The sequence below is a fragment of the Hemibagrus wyckioides genome, linkage group LG07 (assembly GCF_019097595.1).
Source record: "Hemibagrus wyckioides isolate EC202008001 linkage group LG07, SWU_Hwy_1.0, whole genome shotgun sequence".
Classification (NCBI taxonomy): domain Eukaryota; kingdom Metazoa; phylum Chordata; class Actinopteri; order Siluriformes; family Bagridae; genus Hemibagrus; species Hemibagrus wyckioides.
Window position 1 is genome coordinate 13,502,606 of NC_080716.1, and position 19,528 is coordinate 13,522,133.

Genomic DNA, 19,528 nt, shown 5'->3' on the forward strand with positions numbered 1-19,528 from the left:
CCTTCCTTACACACAAACACACAGAGGCGCACAAACAAACCCCATATCACAGAGCCAGTTATGATCTCAACTTCTCCACTGTGTTGTAACTTTAACTCCCTCCTGTTGTTTTTTCTCCCTTTCATTTCACTCTATAAATCAGTGCTATTGTTAACCGCGCTTAATTGTAAGGTTTCATGGCACCCTGGATAAGATACTGAGATTAAGATTCCTTCTTATAATCACAGGACAGCATGTCATGTCTCTCACTTTTGCTACAAGCACGGAGAGAACATTGACCTCGTATCAGTGTAAAACTCGGTGAAGACAAAAGCATTCTCGTTTTTTTCCTTCCAAATCCTCCCTTCTGGCCCAGATTCAGCCACAGCTGGCTGTTTCTCCTCCTGTTATTTCTCAAGCTTGGGGAAACATGTCTGCAGTTCTTCAAGGAAAAGGTGTTCCATCTTTGATATAATACAGAAAACATGATCCACCATAATTGAGGTCTCTGCTGTTGTTGTTGTGGCAAATGTCAGATTAAGGGTAGTTTTGTTACTGCCATATTTTTATACTTCATACAGCTCTATTGTTTGGGCAATAAAGAGACCAAGAGCTCAGAGTATTAATGTTAGCTAATGGGTCCAAAAGATGGCTCAATTAGTCAAAAATGTTTCTTATGGGAAAAGCCCGCTCTGTGACTCTGTATGAGTATGTGCACCTCCAATAAAAAGAGAGAAACACTACATGGTTACAGGGCTACTCCACAGTTCCCACCCTAACACTGCAGACTTATTAAGCACCCAGTCGAGATGAAAAGAACCTGTGATGCTTCGCCTGCTACAGCACTGTGTGCCTTCATTAGCATGGTCCCAGAGGATTCTGTTGTGCCAAGTTTCTTCCATATGCAGAAGAGACATCAGGCTGCCTTTTTGACTTATTATTCTCAACAGGGCACAGACAGAGAGAGAGAGAAACACTGAGCCATGTTTCTATTACAGATCAGGATACATTTAACCAAACATTCAACATCATTTCTCCCCCCGAAAAATTCCAAATGACCCAACATGCTGGAATGGAACATACATCAATTATGAGTCTTGATTCTTGAGTCTAATGAATTCTTAATTAACATTACTTTAGTCGACTGCATAAAGGAATTCAGATTAATCATCCTGGGGTGAAATAAGTAGGTCACGTTACAAGAAATACCGTGGTGAAAAGGCAGCACCGAGTTCTTCCTGGAAAATAATTTCCAGGGAAAATTCTCATTATAAATTAACTCCCAAGAAGCAACTTGAGCACTTCAGTTATAGCTAAAGGCTCCCTAAAGTGATGCTTGTGCTAGAAAAAAATGCAAACAAATGATAAGCAATATACACTCTGGATATCCGATATCCAATATCAAGTATGAAATTCATTTAACATTAACATTTGATATGATATAAAATGTAAATATGATATGTTAAGTACAGTTTACATATTTGAGACATTCTGTAAGTATTAAGGGTAATTTCCTATTTTTTTTTTACAAAGGATCTCTAGTGCTATTCCCACATATCCACGGTTCTTTTATTTAAAATAAATAAATAAACTGATTTTACACCTCACCATCAGCCATAAGCCCTGGAGCCTCAGTTCACTGTATAGAGCACAGACATCCTGTCCTGTGACATTTGAGAAGAGGGACAATAACCTACACATTGGCCTGCCCTCCCCATACACGGCTTGGCAAATTATTTATGCTTTTAACATTTAGTGCATGCTCTACCCCAGGCACATACACAAAAGGTTTTATGCCCCATTGGGGTAAATACATTCAAAAAGTAAGACTTGTTTTGTGTGGTCCTTATTGAGTTCATGTGTTTATTGTTAAGATTTGCAAGGAGAAATTCAGCTTGATCTGTTGCTATACACACAACAGCAAACAAATAAAAAGCTAGACAAGACAAAAAGCTAGACAAGACAAATATTTGAAGCCTAAAATAAAATAACTCTGTATTCTCCTTTGACCTAAAGGTGAAAAACAAAATCACTTCTTCATGGAGTTTCAATTCAAATATAAAAAACAAAGGTTCTTTGGACCGATCATGGTCAGCTCCTGTGTTTTTTCAGGGGTCGTGTGGAGGGTCGGAGGTCGTCAGGCCCATGGGCGAAAACACAGTCTTTGCTGGATAGTGGGCATCCATCAGGGTGGTGAGTGTGGAACCAGCAGAGTCGTGTTTTTAATGCTCCTAAGATTTGGGATTTTCGCTTCAGATCAGTCTGGGGCTCTTGAGTGCGCCAGTCACGAATGTGAACCTGTCCACCTTCCACTGGGAAGAAGAGGAAACACAGTGTGAGCTCATGCTGAAACAGCACTGATATTTAAAAATGTAAAAACTGGATGATTAAGTGAAAGATGTTTGAAACGGATTTACTGATATCCTGACTAACAAAAGAATTTTTCTCTAAAATGGTTTGCACTTAAGTCTTCTCTCTCTCATATGTTAAAAAGCTTTAAGCATCAAAGCCTATGTAGATTTGGACTAGTTTTTACATGAATGAAATTTTCTTGAAGTATCTCATGTCCTGTATGAAATGGTCATGTTGTATGCATCTAGACATAATACGACATATTTTACTTTCTGTAAAACAACCAGAAGATATAAAGTAATTTCATTATTGCATTAATGTTAAAATTCCTGTGGGAAAAGAGGCATTGTGCTTTTTCATCAATATAAAAACAGAGGAAAGAGAAAGCTTTGGCTCTTTTCTATCATCTCTTACCAAAACCAAACTAAACCCAAGTGTTAGCTGGGTTTAGTTTAATCACTAAAACACAGTATAAAAAGCACTTTTTTCAGAGAAGCGATTCTTCTTTGGGTTTTAGGTTGTAAGATATGTAGTTCCTAGGACTAGAGACATTACATTCATGTGACCTACAAATAAAAAAAATAAAAATAAAAGGTCAGAACAATCAGTTTGTATTAAAATGAGCTGTATGTAGCCTGCATTTAGTGAACTGTAGTGTGACCACTGTGATCATGAAGACATGTGATTTATACAGATTGTTTTTCCTGTGTGAATTGATCAGAATCATTACAGACATCCTCCTGTAACATTAACACACGTCTGAAAATCTTACCGTGTGCATGTCTACTCACATTTAACACATATTTCAGTGAATTTAGTAAAGGACAGGATTTTAATCACCATAAACATGGTAAAGGAGGGGATTTTAATAAACATAAACATTGTAAAGAAGGGGATTTTAATAAACATAAACATTGTAAAGAAGGGGATTTTAATAAACATAAACATTGTAAAGAAGGGGATTTTAATAAACATAAACATTGTAAAGGAGGGGATTTTAATAAACAAACATTGTAAAGGAGGGGATTTTAATAAACAAACATTGTAAAGGGGATTCTAATAAGTGTAGCAATTAAGCAAAGGTAATTCAAGTCTTTATTATACTACTGTGAATAATGTTTCTTACCACATGAAAAATACACTTTTATACCTTATAGTTAGACAGAGATAAACAAGGCAAGCAGATTCCCTTTTCTGAGAATATTCCTGTAAAAGTTAGATATTCAATTTCTTGGCAAATCGAGTTTGTCTTTTTATTATGCTATAATCGAGACACTGAAATCCATTTTATCGTCTTCCAGACAGACCTTCAAGATATTTTTGTGATTCTGACGATGAGCTGTGTGCTCTGAATTAGTCCACTCTTCGAAACTTCAGATTTCAGAGACAACTTGGTATCAGGTCTGACAGAAACTTCAGCATGCAGCACAGATTTCTTTTTGCTTTGTATGAATCTCTTCAACTATTATCAAATTAATGAATGTATTCCCTTCAATATGCCTCAGTTTTTATACATTTGCAGACCCAAAGAAACGGCTGTCAACATAGAAGCTAAATCTGTATTTGGGAAAATTGCCAACTACCTCGGAATACTTGATGGTTGTTTTTCAGCAGAGTCTGTAGTCCTCCACACTCTTTCTTCAGTGTCTGCAATGTGGACTTGTCCAAAAGCTCAGCTACATCACGGACAGAGAGCGAGCCTGAGAGATAGATAGATGGATGGAAAGCAGATGAATCAATTTAATTATTTCTGACATGAAGAGTAGCTAATATGTTCATTTGAGTAAACATTTTATATCTTAAAAATAAAATGGAGAGAATTCTGGACAAATTGCACCTACTACTAGAGTAGAGTCTTTAGTGCATCATTTTTGACTTAAACAAAAAAGTCAACCTTACACAAGCTGACTTCTGGAATAATTTGTACTGACAAGCAAACCCTGATATCTAAATTTAGTACCAGGAGCAGACGGAGATTCCTAATGGCTCTAGTAGACGTTACAAACAAGGTGGGTTTCCGGTCTGAGCTGTAGACTTGTTACCATAGTAACAAGGCCCACTCATTAACAGAAGTGACTGTTGTACTGCAGAATTCTCTTCCACAGTGACTGGCCAAGCCAACTATTAACAGCAGGAACCCCGAGGCTTCTTAATGTGACATACTGGATGTCAGTGGGGAATCCGAAATAGCGTCGAATGACATGCACGGCTCTTCTATAATGATGCCCAGGAGGTCAGCACACCTACTGAGGCTGTATGACATTTCAGTGAAACTTGTTTTCTTGAACAAAACCCTGTTCGGACATGTTATGTGATGTTTCGCTGTGCTGAATTCCTGTAACGTCAAAGCTAGCAGAAGGAAGGAGAAGGAGAAGGTACCAGTGAATATGCTGGATTGCTGTATACACTGCATAATTTAAGCTAGGAGACAATGCCCTAGAATTCCTGACGCCAGACACCACAAATGCAGCGCTAATACAATATCAATAGCCCATTTAGAGCTGCCCTTTAGAACACACTCTACAAATGGGGATTTATGGCTAGGTGGAGCGAGAAGCTGAAAGGAGTCTCACTGTTTGTGTTTATGTTCACAAACTGCCATCCTCCTTTTAAACATGGCTTCAGGTTACATATATGGATATCCAAATTATAAGCTAATGTATCTGTATTAACTACGTTATGTCTCCGGCTTCATGACACTGATCATGTGTGAATTTATTATTCGGCTTTACTGTAAATCACTGAGGACAAAATTCAATTTTTGTTGAAATTCTGCCACATTCATCATCTTGTCATTAACTCTATACGTTCTGCACGTAGGAACTAACCCAGACAGGCAAAATGCATTGTGCAGCTCTTTTATGATGGCTAATGGTAGCAATATAAACCACATAATTCAAGATAAACTGATCTTTTTTTTTCCCTTCCGTAATTGGATATACTGCATTTGTCTTCACCTGCTGATATGAGCCGCATATTACTGCGAACAGCTACTGCTCTACCAGCAAGTGAAGCACTAGGATGATCATGTTGATAAACTTTGTCATTTATCTTAAAGAAACAATTCATTAACGTTATAGCAAGATGCACCGTTAGATATCAAATGATACTACAAAACTTTAGAAAATAAAATGTTCAGCAAAAAGGAATGCATCCTAAGAGAAAGCAAGTGGATAGACATAGATGTAGATTTAAAGTGTAGGGTTTGAATACTGAGCTTTGCTTTTGCTTGTTAGAAAATATGGGCGTCCCAAAAGTCATAATTACAACACAGTCAGCTAGAGAGAAAACACTGCTAATGAACAAGTCACTTGAGTCAGTTGCAATTTGTCTCGTTTGGGTGTGTGTAGCAAGAACAACCGTTGCCGCTAGTGTGAGTGCACACTCCAGCTTTTAAGCTCTGGAGAAGTATCCTTAAAGCCATTGAGAATTAACATAGGTAATATCATAGAAGTCAATTTAAGAGAAAAAAGTTAAAAGGTGTGAGTAAACATAATTGTTCTTAAGGCAACCCTTACCAATTTCCATAGTATGAGCAAAAGTAAAAGAGCATAATGCTGCCAATTCACAGCTCCAGGTTCACCGTTCGATCCTGAGCTCAGGTTACGGTCTATGCAGATGGATAAACACTGAAACAGCCAAAATGTGTTTGTACATAAAGCTTTTAAATGGGGTTCACTAGTTAAAGCACTTAGTGCAGACTGTAACTGAATAGACAGGGTGATGGAGTGCATTTGTACAGGATGTCCAGAACTAGGGAACTCACTCAGATGTCAGGTTCTGGCCTTGGTTTCTTTAGTTAGCATTACAGAAATAAATAACCTTTTACAACGGAATAACTTTCAGTCCTCCAAGCCACTTTAAACATCAGCAATAGTAAATCAGAGTGACAATTGTGTTATGTTGTAAAAAGCTATTCATCTGAGAGACTTCATGAACTCATGAAGCCCTTCATATAAAATGCCTTCATGATAACACTAAGGATAGTGATCCTGGCTTTTTTTTTTTTCCCCATAGTCTTCATTTTCATTGTGCTTTTTAAGACATTCATTCACTGCCTTGCATAATCAATTGAATACATGTTCAAGAAGTTAAAAAAAAATTCCACCTCCTCACTCAGCCATCCCAATTATATCATCGTATTCACGGCTCCTTAACTAATGCAGTCATTACCTTTAAACACAACTTATATGACTCACACCTAACCGGGAAAGAAATGTCATGTTTTTCTTACCTCCAGCATTCCATTTACTTCTCTCCTTTCCAATCTTGTCCTCTTCCTCCTCCTCTGTTTTCTCTCCAGCGAGTCCCAACAAGGCCTTCGCTACCTTCAGGACGACACCATCTACAAAGTCTCTAGGGAGAGCTGCACAGTTTCTGACTGTCTCGATCTTCTCCCTCGGCTGAAATCCTTTTCCCCAGTCACATGCTGCTTTGGCCATCTCCTGTCCATCTCCATGTTGATGAGATCCACTGTGTACATTCTGGTTAACAACTGTGGGGACTAAGGCCTGCCGTCCCCTAATATAGTCTGTTCTTTTCACGTCTGCTAACTCTTCTTCAGCCTGCTCATAACTCCTACTCTTCCCAATTAGGCAGACCTGCAAAAAAAAAAAAAAAAGCATGACGCAACACTTTATTGGGGATTTGGGCTCTAGTTTCCAGCAAGTGCTGCTTGTCTTGCCACAGTAAGTTACACATTAAGTTACACAGCAGTTTGGTACACAAGCATACAGGTTCAGAGTCTGCCCTATATAAAAAAACAAAACAAAACAAAACAGACTTTTGTTATGGTATGATTGTTGATGCCAGACAGGTATTTTTCAGAAACTGCTGCCGTTCCTCCTGGCATTTTCACACACATACAACAGTCTCAAGAGTTTACAACAAACAATGCAAGAAAAAAAGAAAAAGAAATCCAATGAGTGGCAGGTCTACAGGTGAAAAGGTCATAGTAGAATAGCCTGCTTGGTTTGAGCTCAGAGGAAAGCTCAATAAATATTATTTACAACTGTGCTGATCAGAAAACCCTCTCAAAAAATAAACAAATGTAGAGATTTGAGGTGGATGGGCTGTTGGTTCCACATCAAGTCAGACAAGAACAGCAATACTGAGGGCACAGGCTCTGCATAACTAGGTAGTTGAAGACTGGTACTTCAGAGTTCAATGTGTGTTTTAAGATGCTCACGATGAGTGTAAAGAAAATTGGTTATTTGTGTTTGCATAATCCAGCTTAAACCATTCTGTTCACATGATGTTTTTTGTACCATTCTGTATAAATTCTAGAGCCTGGTGCGTGTGAAGATTCCAACAATTTCTAAAAAATCCAAGACCTTCCAAATATACTGAACATACTGAACAAGTTAAGCTGTGACGGCATGATTTTTTTTGCATCTAGCTGCTGCAACATGATTGGCTGATTGAATAATTGCACAGATGAGCGGGAGTACAAGTGTTTCTATCAAAGAGGCCGGTGAGTGTATACGTTTTAAGATATGTTTTCTGAGGTAAGCAGGTTTCAGTCACTTCGCTTTACATTGTAATCTGTGATAAGATCACTGCGATGGAGACACAAACAGTATTAAAAATCAACACTGAATTAATTATAAATAATATGCACAAAGATTCCGGCATTCTTTGTACAGAACAATAGCTGAGGTGTTTTAATGGTTTTTAAAACTTTTCGAATCAAATCAGTTAATTATGATGTGGTCACAAATGTGTGCGTGTATATCAGAGATTATACAAACAGCCATGCATGTTTCAGCCTTTCAGATTTTTGAACTTAAACTCTTATATAGTTATATTTATTTTAATTAGATATATAATTACCTTTCAAAGAAATCTCTTGCCGTACCAAGAGAGAATAATTAGAAAAATAAAAAGTTAAATACTTACAATAATTATTTCTGAAAAATAGATAAATAAAGTTGGTTTCTCGTACCCGCTTGGTGGAGGGAATCCTCAGACAGTCTTCGTCTGTTTGGAAGCCACACGCTGTGCTGACCTCATTGATAAAGTCTATGTACTCCCTGTACTGAGACTTCTTACACTGTCTGCGCTGGTATTTTCCACAGAAGTCGAAGAAGCAGCAAGGCAGCACAAAGAAGCGGCAGTGATAGGATGATCTATGCGAAGAAAAATGTGGAAACATGATCATTTATCAGTTCTCAAAATAATATCTCACAGTACAGAAAACTTTTGGTTTTCTATATCAAAGGCCAGTAGCTGTGTGCTGATCCAAGAAAACCAGTTGGGAGTGGGATTTTTGTGTATGTGTGTGTGCAAAAATTCACATTATTTCAAAACAAGTCATAAGTTGCAATTCTTCAAAATGCATTTAGCTCAATATAGAACAATCACAATCCTACAAACAGGGAAAATATATATTTCAATCGATATAAGGAAAAGATGAATATGTTCAAACTGTTCTGAATCTGGTTCCCGTACACTGCCAAGTTTTAAACAATAACAAGAGTCAACATAGGACTGAATGCGCTAAGCTAAAGATCTCCACCTAGTGTTTAATTCACCCAAGGCTAGAATAAGATAAACAATATGTTAGTTAATGCTTTTAATCAGCCAAACATATCCTGAAACTTGTAGCACACTTCTTATACTGCTCATACTTCATGTGTTTGTGTGGTGGATTGGGAAAATCTGGCGACTATCATTGAGGATGAATGACAAATGTTCAGGTTTTGACCAAAAAATAATTTGTCTGCACATAATATATTTAATTCAATTTATTTGTAAAGCGCTTTTAACAATGGGCATTGTCTCAAAGCAGCTGTACAGAAATACAGAAATATAAAATAAAAATTATAAAGTTTAAAATTAAGTTACTATTTATCTCTAAAATTTATCCCTAATGAGCAAGCCTGAGGTGACAGTGGCAAGGAAATGCTCCCTGAGATGATATGAGAAAGAAACCTTGAGAGGAAGCAGACTCAGAAGGAATTAATCCTCAACTGTGTTGACACCGGACAATAAATGATGTAAATGTAAATAATTTCCTGTTTATTGTCAAGTGGAATTGTGCAACCAAGAGCCCCTGAGCAACTAATAGGTCAGAGTAATTTCTGTGTTCATTATAGAATGCCTTCAAATATTTACTGATGAAGAACATCATCATGATGAATATATATATTTCTACATCACCACTTTACCAAATAATTTCTAAAAATGACATGTGAATGTTATTATTTTGGTTTATTTATAAACTTGTATTTATCTGCTTTCAAAGGTCATGTCAAGGTGTAAAATCATAGAGGCAAATCCTGAAGATGTCTAAAACCTTGATTTCATCATGTTGTTGAATTGACAGAAACAAAGAAATGTGATTATACACACTGTACAAAGAACAAAGGTTTAAAATATTTAGGACGAGAAATTTAGTCAATGGTACAAACCTGACTGAATTAATGTTAGAGTGAACAGAGATCAGCTGAGTGGAGAGATTTGGACCACAATCACAATAGTTTTGCACTCAAGAGTCCATTGGTGATCAGCTGATAGTGACAACAAAATAGACATTTTTTGACTTTTTAAAACTAGAATGAATTTCCTGGCTGCATAACCCCACCTTTATTGACCATATACTACAGTTATAAAAGGATAAAAATATTTAGACATAATAAGATAATAATTATAAAAAATGTATCATCACATTATCTAGTGTCACCAAGAAAAGGATGGCTTCCCTTTTGTGTCTGCTTCCTGAAGGTTTCTTTCTCATATCGTCTCAGAAAGATGTTCCTTGCTAACGTTGCCTCTGGCTTGCTCATTAGGGATAAACTTGATACATTATAATGTATACCTTGAATGTATATATTTCTTTAATGCTGCTTTGTGACAATGTCCATTGTTAAAAACTCTATACAAATAGATTCAGTTCTGGCATGATGTGATGTTTACCTCAGGTGATGAGGTTGAGGCTGTTGTGGATGATGATAACCAACTCATTTCTCACTGTAGATTTGTCATTTCTTAAAAACTTTGCTGTAATGCTGTTTAGATAAGTTTAGAAGTTCATTGGTGGTTATATAAATAAGAAGATTACCATGATTCATTACCATTAATTTGACCATATGTCAAATTATGGTTTTTTTTTCCACATATGCCAACACTGCTTTTCCATTTCTCCCACAAACTGCAGTGGATTACCTCATAATGACCTTCCCAGTGATATTAAGGGCATTTTTAAGATGTTTTCCCCCATGATGACAATTTTTTTTATTAAACCCGTCTCTGGGTCTGAAATCCAGCCATGACAATGAATCTTAAACAAACAACCAAGGAGTAGCAATAAGTGCTTGAACCCCTTCGCAGTCATTTACTGGAGATCAGGTGGCACTTCAGCACTCGTACTAAATTGGCGGCTGATGACTTGCCTGGCTGCTATAACGGGGATCCATGGCGTGAGCTCATCTGAGTGGTTTCCAATCAGCCAGTCCGTCTCAGGGAAGAGGAACACAGCGCTGGGCGTGATTGCCTTTTCCTGAAATAGACGAGAGAGCCCGGTGCATTTCATTATCAGCGGCTAAAGGTGTAATGACACCGAGAGTCACTCGTCTCGTGCTGAAAATGGAAAAAGAAGCTGATGTGCTTGAATGATAACAGTTTCACATGGTGGAGTTTCATACAGTAAAAGGATACGACAATTTTAAAGAATAGTGAAAAAGTTTCATACTGTGTTAATAATGAGTGCTATTAAATATAGCATATATATATATATATATATATATATATATATATATATATATATATATATATATATATATATATATATATATATATATATATATACACACACCACTGCCCAATCTCCAGATTTGAACCCTATTGAAAACCTCTGGAATGCCATCAAGAGGAAGATGGACCATCAAGTAAAGCTGAGCTTTTTGCTTTTTTGCAAAAAGAGTGGTATAAAGTTCCCCAACAACAATGTGAAAAACTGGTGGAGAGCATGGAGCCAAAACACATGCAAATCAGGGTTATTCCAACAAATACTGATTTCTTAATGATATTTGTTTACAAATGATTTGCATTTTGTTTTATTTAAGTTATTAAAGCTCTGCAAATACTGCATGATCTTGGGTTATTTTGATGTGTTGTCATTTCCTTTAAATATACACTATAAATAACAATAGTTATATTTTCAATTTAGGAGAAATATTGTCAGCAGTTCACAAAAAATGAAACAAAACTGTTCATCTCACCAATACATGCACCTGTAAGAAAAAACTGATTATTTTGCAGTGGATATATTATATATCACTCTTTACAGTGCTAAATAAATGATGGTGGTTTAGATAAATTTATTGCAGATGGTTAGCAGGAAGTTACTCCTACTTCAGGGCTACTAGACTCCTAACCTATTTCCTGATCATCTGACAGACAGAGAAACGTAAAACCGTCAAGACTGTCACATTTATAATTTAAAAAACTTGCCACAAACCTTGCATATACATACAATGCCAATAAATATGTACACGTCACATCATTTAACTAAACTGAAGAGCAAAACCACTTTCATGGGCATCCTATTTTCCTCCCAGCATGCCTCAGTGCTGATGGACACATCAGGTGTTTTAGTAATGTTTCAGCACCACAGGGACTCCACTGGTACATGGGTGCTCACCCTAAAAGAACATCAATTCCCATCAGCCACAGCACGGAACAACCTCTGTGCTTCCTTTCAAAGAAAAACATTATGAATAATCCAGCTCTGTCTTGTTTTCCTTATGAGATGAATACATTAAAGAAACTGGTTCCTCGAGAATAAAGTAGAGAGATTTACATATTTAAGGTCTGGCTTGAGGAACCTGCAAACAAATTCATATTTCAAAAGGAATTATTTAATATTAAGCTTTTATAAGTCCCAACTTACAGGTCTGTGCAAAACATCCTCATTAAAGTAAAGTACAATTTAAACCTGTTGTAAAATTTGACTATTTAATTTAACGTGGATTATAGTATCAAAAATGTTAGTTACTCAATATAATATAATATAATATAATATAATATAATATAATAATAACAATTTAATATAGTTACAATATAATAGTAATAATGCAAGGCATTTTCTATTCTACTATTCTAATATTTTTTATTATATGAGCCATAATCTGGACTGGATTGCATTTTAACACTGTGGAGACATACCCAATATGGCCTAAAGCATGTGGACACCTGATCATCACACCCATATGTGGGCTTCACTAAACTGTTGCCACAAAACTGGAAGCACAAAATTGTCTAGAATGTCTTTGTATGCTGTAACATTAAGATTTCCCTTCACAAGAATAAGAGGCCTAAACATATTCCAGCATGACAATGCCCCTGTGCATAAAGTGAGCTCCAAGAAGACATCAGGGTTGTCAAGGTTAATGTGGAAGAGCTCGAGTGTCCAGCACAGAGCCCCGACCTTAACCCCACTGCACAGCTTTGGGATGAACTTGAATACTATCTACACCCCAGGCCTTGACCAACAGCGCCTTTCGCTCATGTATCAGAAAGAACACAAATCCTCACAGCCACACTCAAAATCACACAAAATCTAGTGGAAGGTCTTCCCAGAAGAGTGGAGGTTTTCATACAGCAAAGGGGGAATCAATTTGAAATGGGATGTTCAACAAGCACATATGAATAAAACTGGTCAGGTGTCCACATACATTTGGCTCTCTAATGTTGGACACCAAATTGTCTTTTAACATACAAGAGATATATCAGACTTACATACCTCTGTGTTGTAAATACAACACCCATTCGATTAGTTTGCTGTAACTACTATATAATTCAGAAGGTACTAAATTAGCCAAATAATAATCGGGGAGGTTTGTGGGTTAACACAATTTACAGAGGGAATTTGGTATAAAGAAACCATGGTAAGAGCTAGTAAATGAATGGAACTGTAAAAGCATCTGTTCAAGCATCTTATTCAATACCTTCTGAATTATTTAGTAATTACTGCAAACTAATAGGAATGCTGCTAGATTTACAACACAAGGAACGTGAAAGTCTGCTGTGTTCTGTTAAACAAATGAATCTGAATTCTTTCCCTATATACTTGTATGCAAATTTTGCATTAATGATATGTTGCATATTGCCTGAGTGACAAGGTTAAGATTTTAAAATGATCTGAAGAATATATCCAGGCCAGATAGGTATAATGGGAGTACCCTGACAAACGGTTGCATCTTTAAATCTCTTAAACCTCTTAATAAGAGTGTGTCCTTTATCTAAAAATGTGTTTTTCTCTCTATGCCATTAAGCCTTTTTGTTGTGTAGTTCTCTCTCTTCTGAGAATGAGTCATGGCTTTTTCTCATCATTGAAGGACTCTCTGGTTCTGACAACCGTTCTGATTAGGTGAAGACTAATGGGTGCTTTCTCCCATCTGAAACTGGCCATAACATCTACCAAGGAGCTTATGTGTCTTTGTCACTGAACTCTTTAAAGGCAGAGCTCTTGCTTTGGTAGCAGAGCTTCATAACATGCTTTACTTCATGAGCATGTAATGGCAGTTTTTCCTTTTTATGCATCACTTCAATGACCATTTTCATTCTTACGTCTTTTGTTTTCCACAGAAAACACTAAGAAAAGCCAATACTCTCCGTGAAAGCAGAAAAAAACTTTGCTTTGTCGTTACATGACAAAACACATATGTTAATCTTATGCATGAGCTTCTAGCCAGTTCATATTTATGTTGTAGATTATTAAAGTATCTCTAACAGATGCGCCGGGAAACCAGCCTTAGAGTTGTGGAGAATAAGAGACATCACTAACAGGTGCCATGATGAGGAGATAATCATCACTATATTATTCACCTGTCACTGCTCAATGTTATGCCTGATCGGTGTGTGTGTGCGTGCTGATAAATGCCAGCTTTAAGTACACAGATTATTCTCAGCCCAGCTGATTTACATTCAGTGACGCCCATAAAACTCCATAAAAGGCAAAGCTAACAAAATGCCAAACAAACGGCAAAAGATTGGCTTCGAACATCTTCTAGTAATGCAGCTCAGCCATTGTGCAGCATCAGCTACCACAAACATTTTTGAGAAGAGTGAGAAGATCTCCCAGACATAGTATGTCCTAATTGCATGGCCTTACTTGTCTTAATGCATGGCAGTGCTGGATTATATTCTTTACAGTCATTACCAAAAATCAACTGCGTCTATAGATTTGTGTGTCATTAAATTAAATAAGCTAAAATAAAATTCATGTATAAAATTGACAACAGACAGGGGTCACAGTACAGAGTTAACTTGCTTGTAAATCGACAGAAACTCATGAGCTTTCCTTAGATACACAAGTTTTTCTAAACTAATTGGATTGTCTGATTTCTTGTGCAAATGTTTTAAACCCAACTGTAGATATTTTATCCATTAATAAATGACGCCTTTTTCTCTTTCTTATTAATCATAAAAATGCAGAATGTATGCTGGTTTAAGTCTCTTACCTCTAAATGTGTATTGGGTCCATACATGTCCCAGATCTTTCGTTTGCGAATGTCAATTCCCTTTCCAGGATGCTGTAAAACAAGAGTCTGTAACTGCTCTATCCAACACAATCAGTGACTAATCAGCCCACGCACCCCAAGGTTACTATGTGTAATTACATTTCAGCATCTGAGTGTGAACGCATGTGGGAGACTGTGAAGGGTAAAGATTTCTAATCGGGGCGTATGATTAAAAAGGTGAAAGAAAAGCTAGGTGGTTTCATTATCCTCTTCACCTGGCTCCTACCGTGTCATTGATTTTAATGCTGAATGAATCTTGGTAGATTAGATGATCTCAGTGGCAAAGGTCATTCACAGACTGGACTGAGCGCACATGGTGCAGGGTTTAATAATTTAACACAACAACAAATGAATATACCAGTGAAGACATACCCCTTCATTGTTTAATATGTGGACAAGAAGTCCATTTCCACAACCCAGGTCCACAAAAGACTGTCTGGATGTTATTCCTTTTTCAGCCCGCTCTTCAGCCCATAAAACCTGCACAGTGGCATTGAATCCAGGTTGATTTCCTTTCAACACATCACTCGGACATTTTTGTATAATATATTATTAACTTACTCAAACGGTACAACCTTACATTGTGCAATGGAAACATATTTGTAAAACTTATTAACAACACAACACAGTTGAAAAAGGTTATACTTACAAGAAGATATGTAGCAATGGCAACGTCTTCAAAGACAAATTTCTCAGGATCAGTAACTTCAGGCCAAACCTAAAACACAGTTGTATTTACTGTACAAACAAGCTTTTTTTTAAAAAAAACCCTGTAAACTCATTTGCAGTCTTAGACAATCTTATAGCAGTTTTTGATATACTACAATCAACCAAAAGTCAATCTATAAACAATTTCCAGCATTAAACTGTACAAAATATTTGTAAGATAAGTAGAAAACTAAATCTAAGTGTAAAACATTAAAACCTGATCTGCATTTCTTTACCTTGACAATTTCTTTATATTTGTTTTTCAGCTGCTGGTAGAGAATGCTGTACTTCTCGACAGGAATGACAGATAGAGTGCTCTTGAACTCCGTGGCTTTGCTCTCTGTGGCCCAGCGTGCTAGTTTAGGAAGAAGCTCTGATGTCAGCCAGGTGAGTTTAGGGTAGGCCACGCCATCACTATGCCACTGATCAGGTCTCAGGGTATGAAGAGACAGTATCCTAAGCAAGACAGGAATATACAGTCAAGAGTATGATAATAAAGCTTCATACACATTATAACACAGCTGCACAATACATGATGATGATGGTGGCGGTGAGGAAGACTTAACATGCATATGAAGCTACATTTCTTTAGTTCTTTAATCTTTAGTTTTTCCAGAAATGTACAGATACACCGATCAGGCATAACATTATGAGCAGTGACAGGTGAATAATATAGTGATGAGTATCTCCTCATCATGGCACCTGTTAGTGGGTGGCAGCAAGTGAATATTTTGTCCTCAAAGTTGATGTGTTAGAAGCAGGAAAAATGGGCAAGCATAAGGATTTGAGCGAGTTTGACGAAAGACCAAATTGTGATGGCTAGACGTGGACCACCTAGAGCATCTCCAAAACTCTCTTGTGGGGTGTTACTGGTTTACAGTGGTCAGTATCTATCCAAAGTGGGCCAAGAAATGAACAGTGGTGAACCAGCGACAGGGTCAAGGCTCATTGATGCACGTGCATGTTTGAAATATTTTGATATGTTTAAAGTAATTCTAAATAGTAGTATCATTATCACAAGCAATAAATAGACCTGTATTGATATTCATGCCATTTTGAGCATCCTTTAAATAACTGTGCTTATAAGATTCTGTTTATAGGGAGTTATAGGAAACAGAAAACACAGTTTGGCCAGAAACATCAGTGGATGTCCATTTAGTTGAGCCAGTCTGGCCTTACCATTATGTCCCATATGGACCATAAATAGATGCAACTGTAAAATAGCCCATAATCAGAAATAGTTTTTACTGGTTGTGAAAGCAATTGCAATCACTATTCGGAAAAATGGATTGACATGTTGTGAAGTTCCTCTCCTGCACACTGAATGACAGTGGGTAAATAATCATTACTGCAAATGTCAAGGCAAATGTCAACTAATCACAGCAACCAAGCAATAAACGAAGACAGATAATCTGAGGAGGATAAAAAAGGACCATCTCGGGCAAAAGGATACAAATGTTTTGTGTATTGGTGTTACATGCTGTAAAAGTGAGGATGCATTTCAAGAGATGCTGAGTTTGAAGAAAGTCCTTTTCCCCCATTACAGTCGACTTTCAGTTGACCATGTCCTGCCTCAATTTAGCCCCTTGTTATGCCAGAGTTTTTTCGGTTTGTTTTACATTATGTTTTACATGTAAAGCTCTGGAAAAAAAATAAGAGACCACTGCAAAATAATCAGTTTCTTATGTTATTTTCTTACAGGTGCATGTATTGGTGAGATGAAAAGTTTTGTTTCATTTTTTGTGAACAATATTTCTCCTAAATTGAAAATATAACTATTGTTATTTATAGTGTATATTTAAAGGAAATGACAACACATCAAAATAACCCAAGATCATGCAGTATATGCAGAGCTTTAATAACCCAAATAAAACAAAATGCAAATAATTTGTAAACAAATTGTGTTAATGCTTTGGGTAAATAACATTAAGAAATCAGTATTTGGTGGAATAACCCTGATTTGCATGTGTTTTGGCTCCATGCTCTCCACCAGTTTTTCACATTGCCATTGGGGAACTTTATACCACTCTTTTTTTTGCAAAAATGTAAACAGCTCAGCTTTGCTTGATGGTTTGTGACACCATGTGGTCTCTTATTTTTTTCAGAGCTGTATGTCACCACAACACTCGTGAAAACAGTTTAATACCTAAATCTAATGTCATTAAAGACATCCTTTTTTCTGTTCATGTGCAAAAGGATGCCGCAAGGCGTGTTCCTGACATGGCTCGTATGCATGCAGTGAAGCCTATAAAAGAGCACAATGAGATGCATAAAATATCTGTTGATCAGAAAATCTTTCAAATCCAATCCAGCATCTGATCCGGGAATCAATACACTGAATCAGCACATTATAAGTAATATGAAGGAACCCTAGGTGTAATGAACTGAAGGTGGAAGTGCGTCTCTCTCATTCGGCGGTTAAGTTTCCTCTAAATATACTTTTATCCCATTTCAGGTATAGTGTTTCTGTCTGATCCTCATTAAAGTAGTCTGAGAAGGCACTCACCCATCATCCGTCTGATTCTGAAGCTGGATCTGATAAATATTAGTTTCCCTTAGAATGATGTGGCCTTCACTGTTTTCTTCAACTGGCAGAAATGTCACAGTTTCTCCATTCAGATCTGGGGAGAAGAATTCAGAATGACTTTGGCATGAAGTGAAAGCAACACACTAAAAACAAATCAAACTACTTATCCAAGTTCAGTCTCATCTCACCTTTCACAACAATCTCCTTGTACAGTTTTGGGCCATTGCTCTGTATCACTGCTTTAGGGATAATGGTTCTCCCCCCTACACTCCAGCTTGGTACAGTCTGGTGGCCCGTGGCCGCGGTGTGCGCGTGCAGGAAAGGTAAGATTCCCGGTAACTCCCGCAGGTTGACGCCGGTGAGGCTGCAGAGACAGAGCTCGAGCTCCTCACTGCTCACGTCTCTGTATTCGGTCTCTGTCGCTCCGCACAGCCGCTTATTCACTACATGAGGCTTCTTTATCCAAACATCAACCGCAGACCAAAAGCCTTCGGGTCTGCATTTAACCTCGAGGTTCATCTCACAGAGTCCACAAGCACGACATTACCGACCGGAAAAAGTCACATGGAACTTGCTTCTAGTCACAGCAGTTCATGTTTACAGTCAGGCTAGCTAGCAGCAACTACGAGTTTCAAAGTAAAAGTCCTTGTTTAAGCACAGTCCATAAGGAAACAAGAGTCAATATTATTTTTATTATTTATACGCCTGGTCCACTTGCATTTTCTATTAACCCTGGAGGACCAAGGACCCACTGAACAGTAAACTAAACCCCACAGATCCCTTTAGTATAGACGTATTTCGTCAGCATTATTTAAATGTGTATAGTAAGGTCGGATAGATAGATAGATAGATAGATAGATAGATAGATAGATAGATAGATAGATAGATAGATAGATAGATAGATAGATAGACAGATACTTATTGAAATTCCAGATATCCAGCAACAATAGAGACAGTAACACAAAGACAGGCTGTAGATTGCACACTGTATATCTTACATGTAGTCAGTATACACAGGGTAATGTGATAACTGACCAGAAGTTACTAGTGCAATGCTAAGAACAAAAACTACACGATATATAAGAAGCGTATAAATAAAGCATATAAATCACAATTTATATATTTGTAAATGTATATATATATCAAATGATTGTATATTTGAGACATATACCTTTAACCACTAGTTATTCCTGAACTTTCCACTAACACTAAAGATGATTGTCAGTTAATATATTATGTTTTTGAGTTACTGAGGTTTGAATAAAACCAAAAATCAAATCAAGGGACTGTTAAGGTAAGACTGTTAACTTTTGTGATTTCTAAATAAAATTTTTTTCAAAGGAACTGTTCAGAGTTGCACACGCTTATATTTATTTCAAAATAACTTTGCGTCAAAACATTTTCGAGAAACCTGGTAATATACACAGTACTTGATGAC

The 19,528-nt window shown here is 37.0% G+C and overlaps 1 protein-coding gene across 1 annotated transcript; it reads right to left on the bottom strand.

Annotated features, from left to right (window-relative positions):
- Positions 1 to 1,552: 1,552 nt before the first annotated feature.
- trmt44 (tRNA methyltransferase 44 homolog) lies at positions 1,553 to 18,701 on the bottom strand. The gene is made up of 11 exons (XM_058395232.1): positions 18,279 to 18,701; positions 18,070 to 18,184; positions 15,800 to 16,019; positions 15,505 to 15,573; positions 15,228 to 15,335; positions 14,796 to 14,867; positions 10,725 to 10,831; positions 8,276 to 8,459; positions 6,566 to 6,932; positions 3,915 to 4,031; positions 1,553 to 2,291 (listed from the first exon to the last, which is right to left on the bottom strand). The coding sequence occupies exons 1-11, from the start codon at positions 18,607 to 18,609 to the stop codon at positions 2,071 to 2,073; spliced, it is 1,911 nt and encodes a 636-aa protein (XP_058251215.1). The 5' UTR covers positions 18,610 to 18,701; the 3' UTR covers positions 1,553 to 2,070.
- Positions 18,702 to 19,528: the final 827 nt, after the last annotated feature.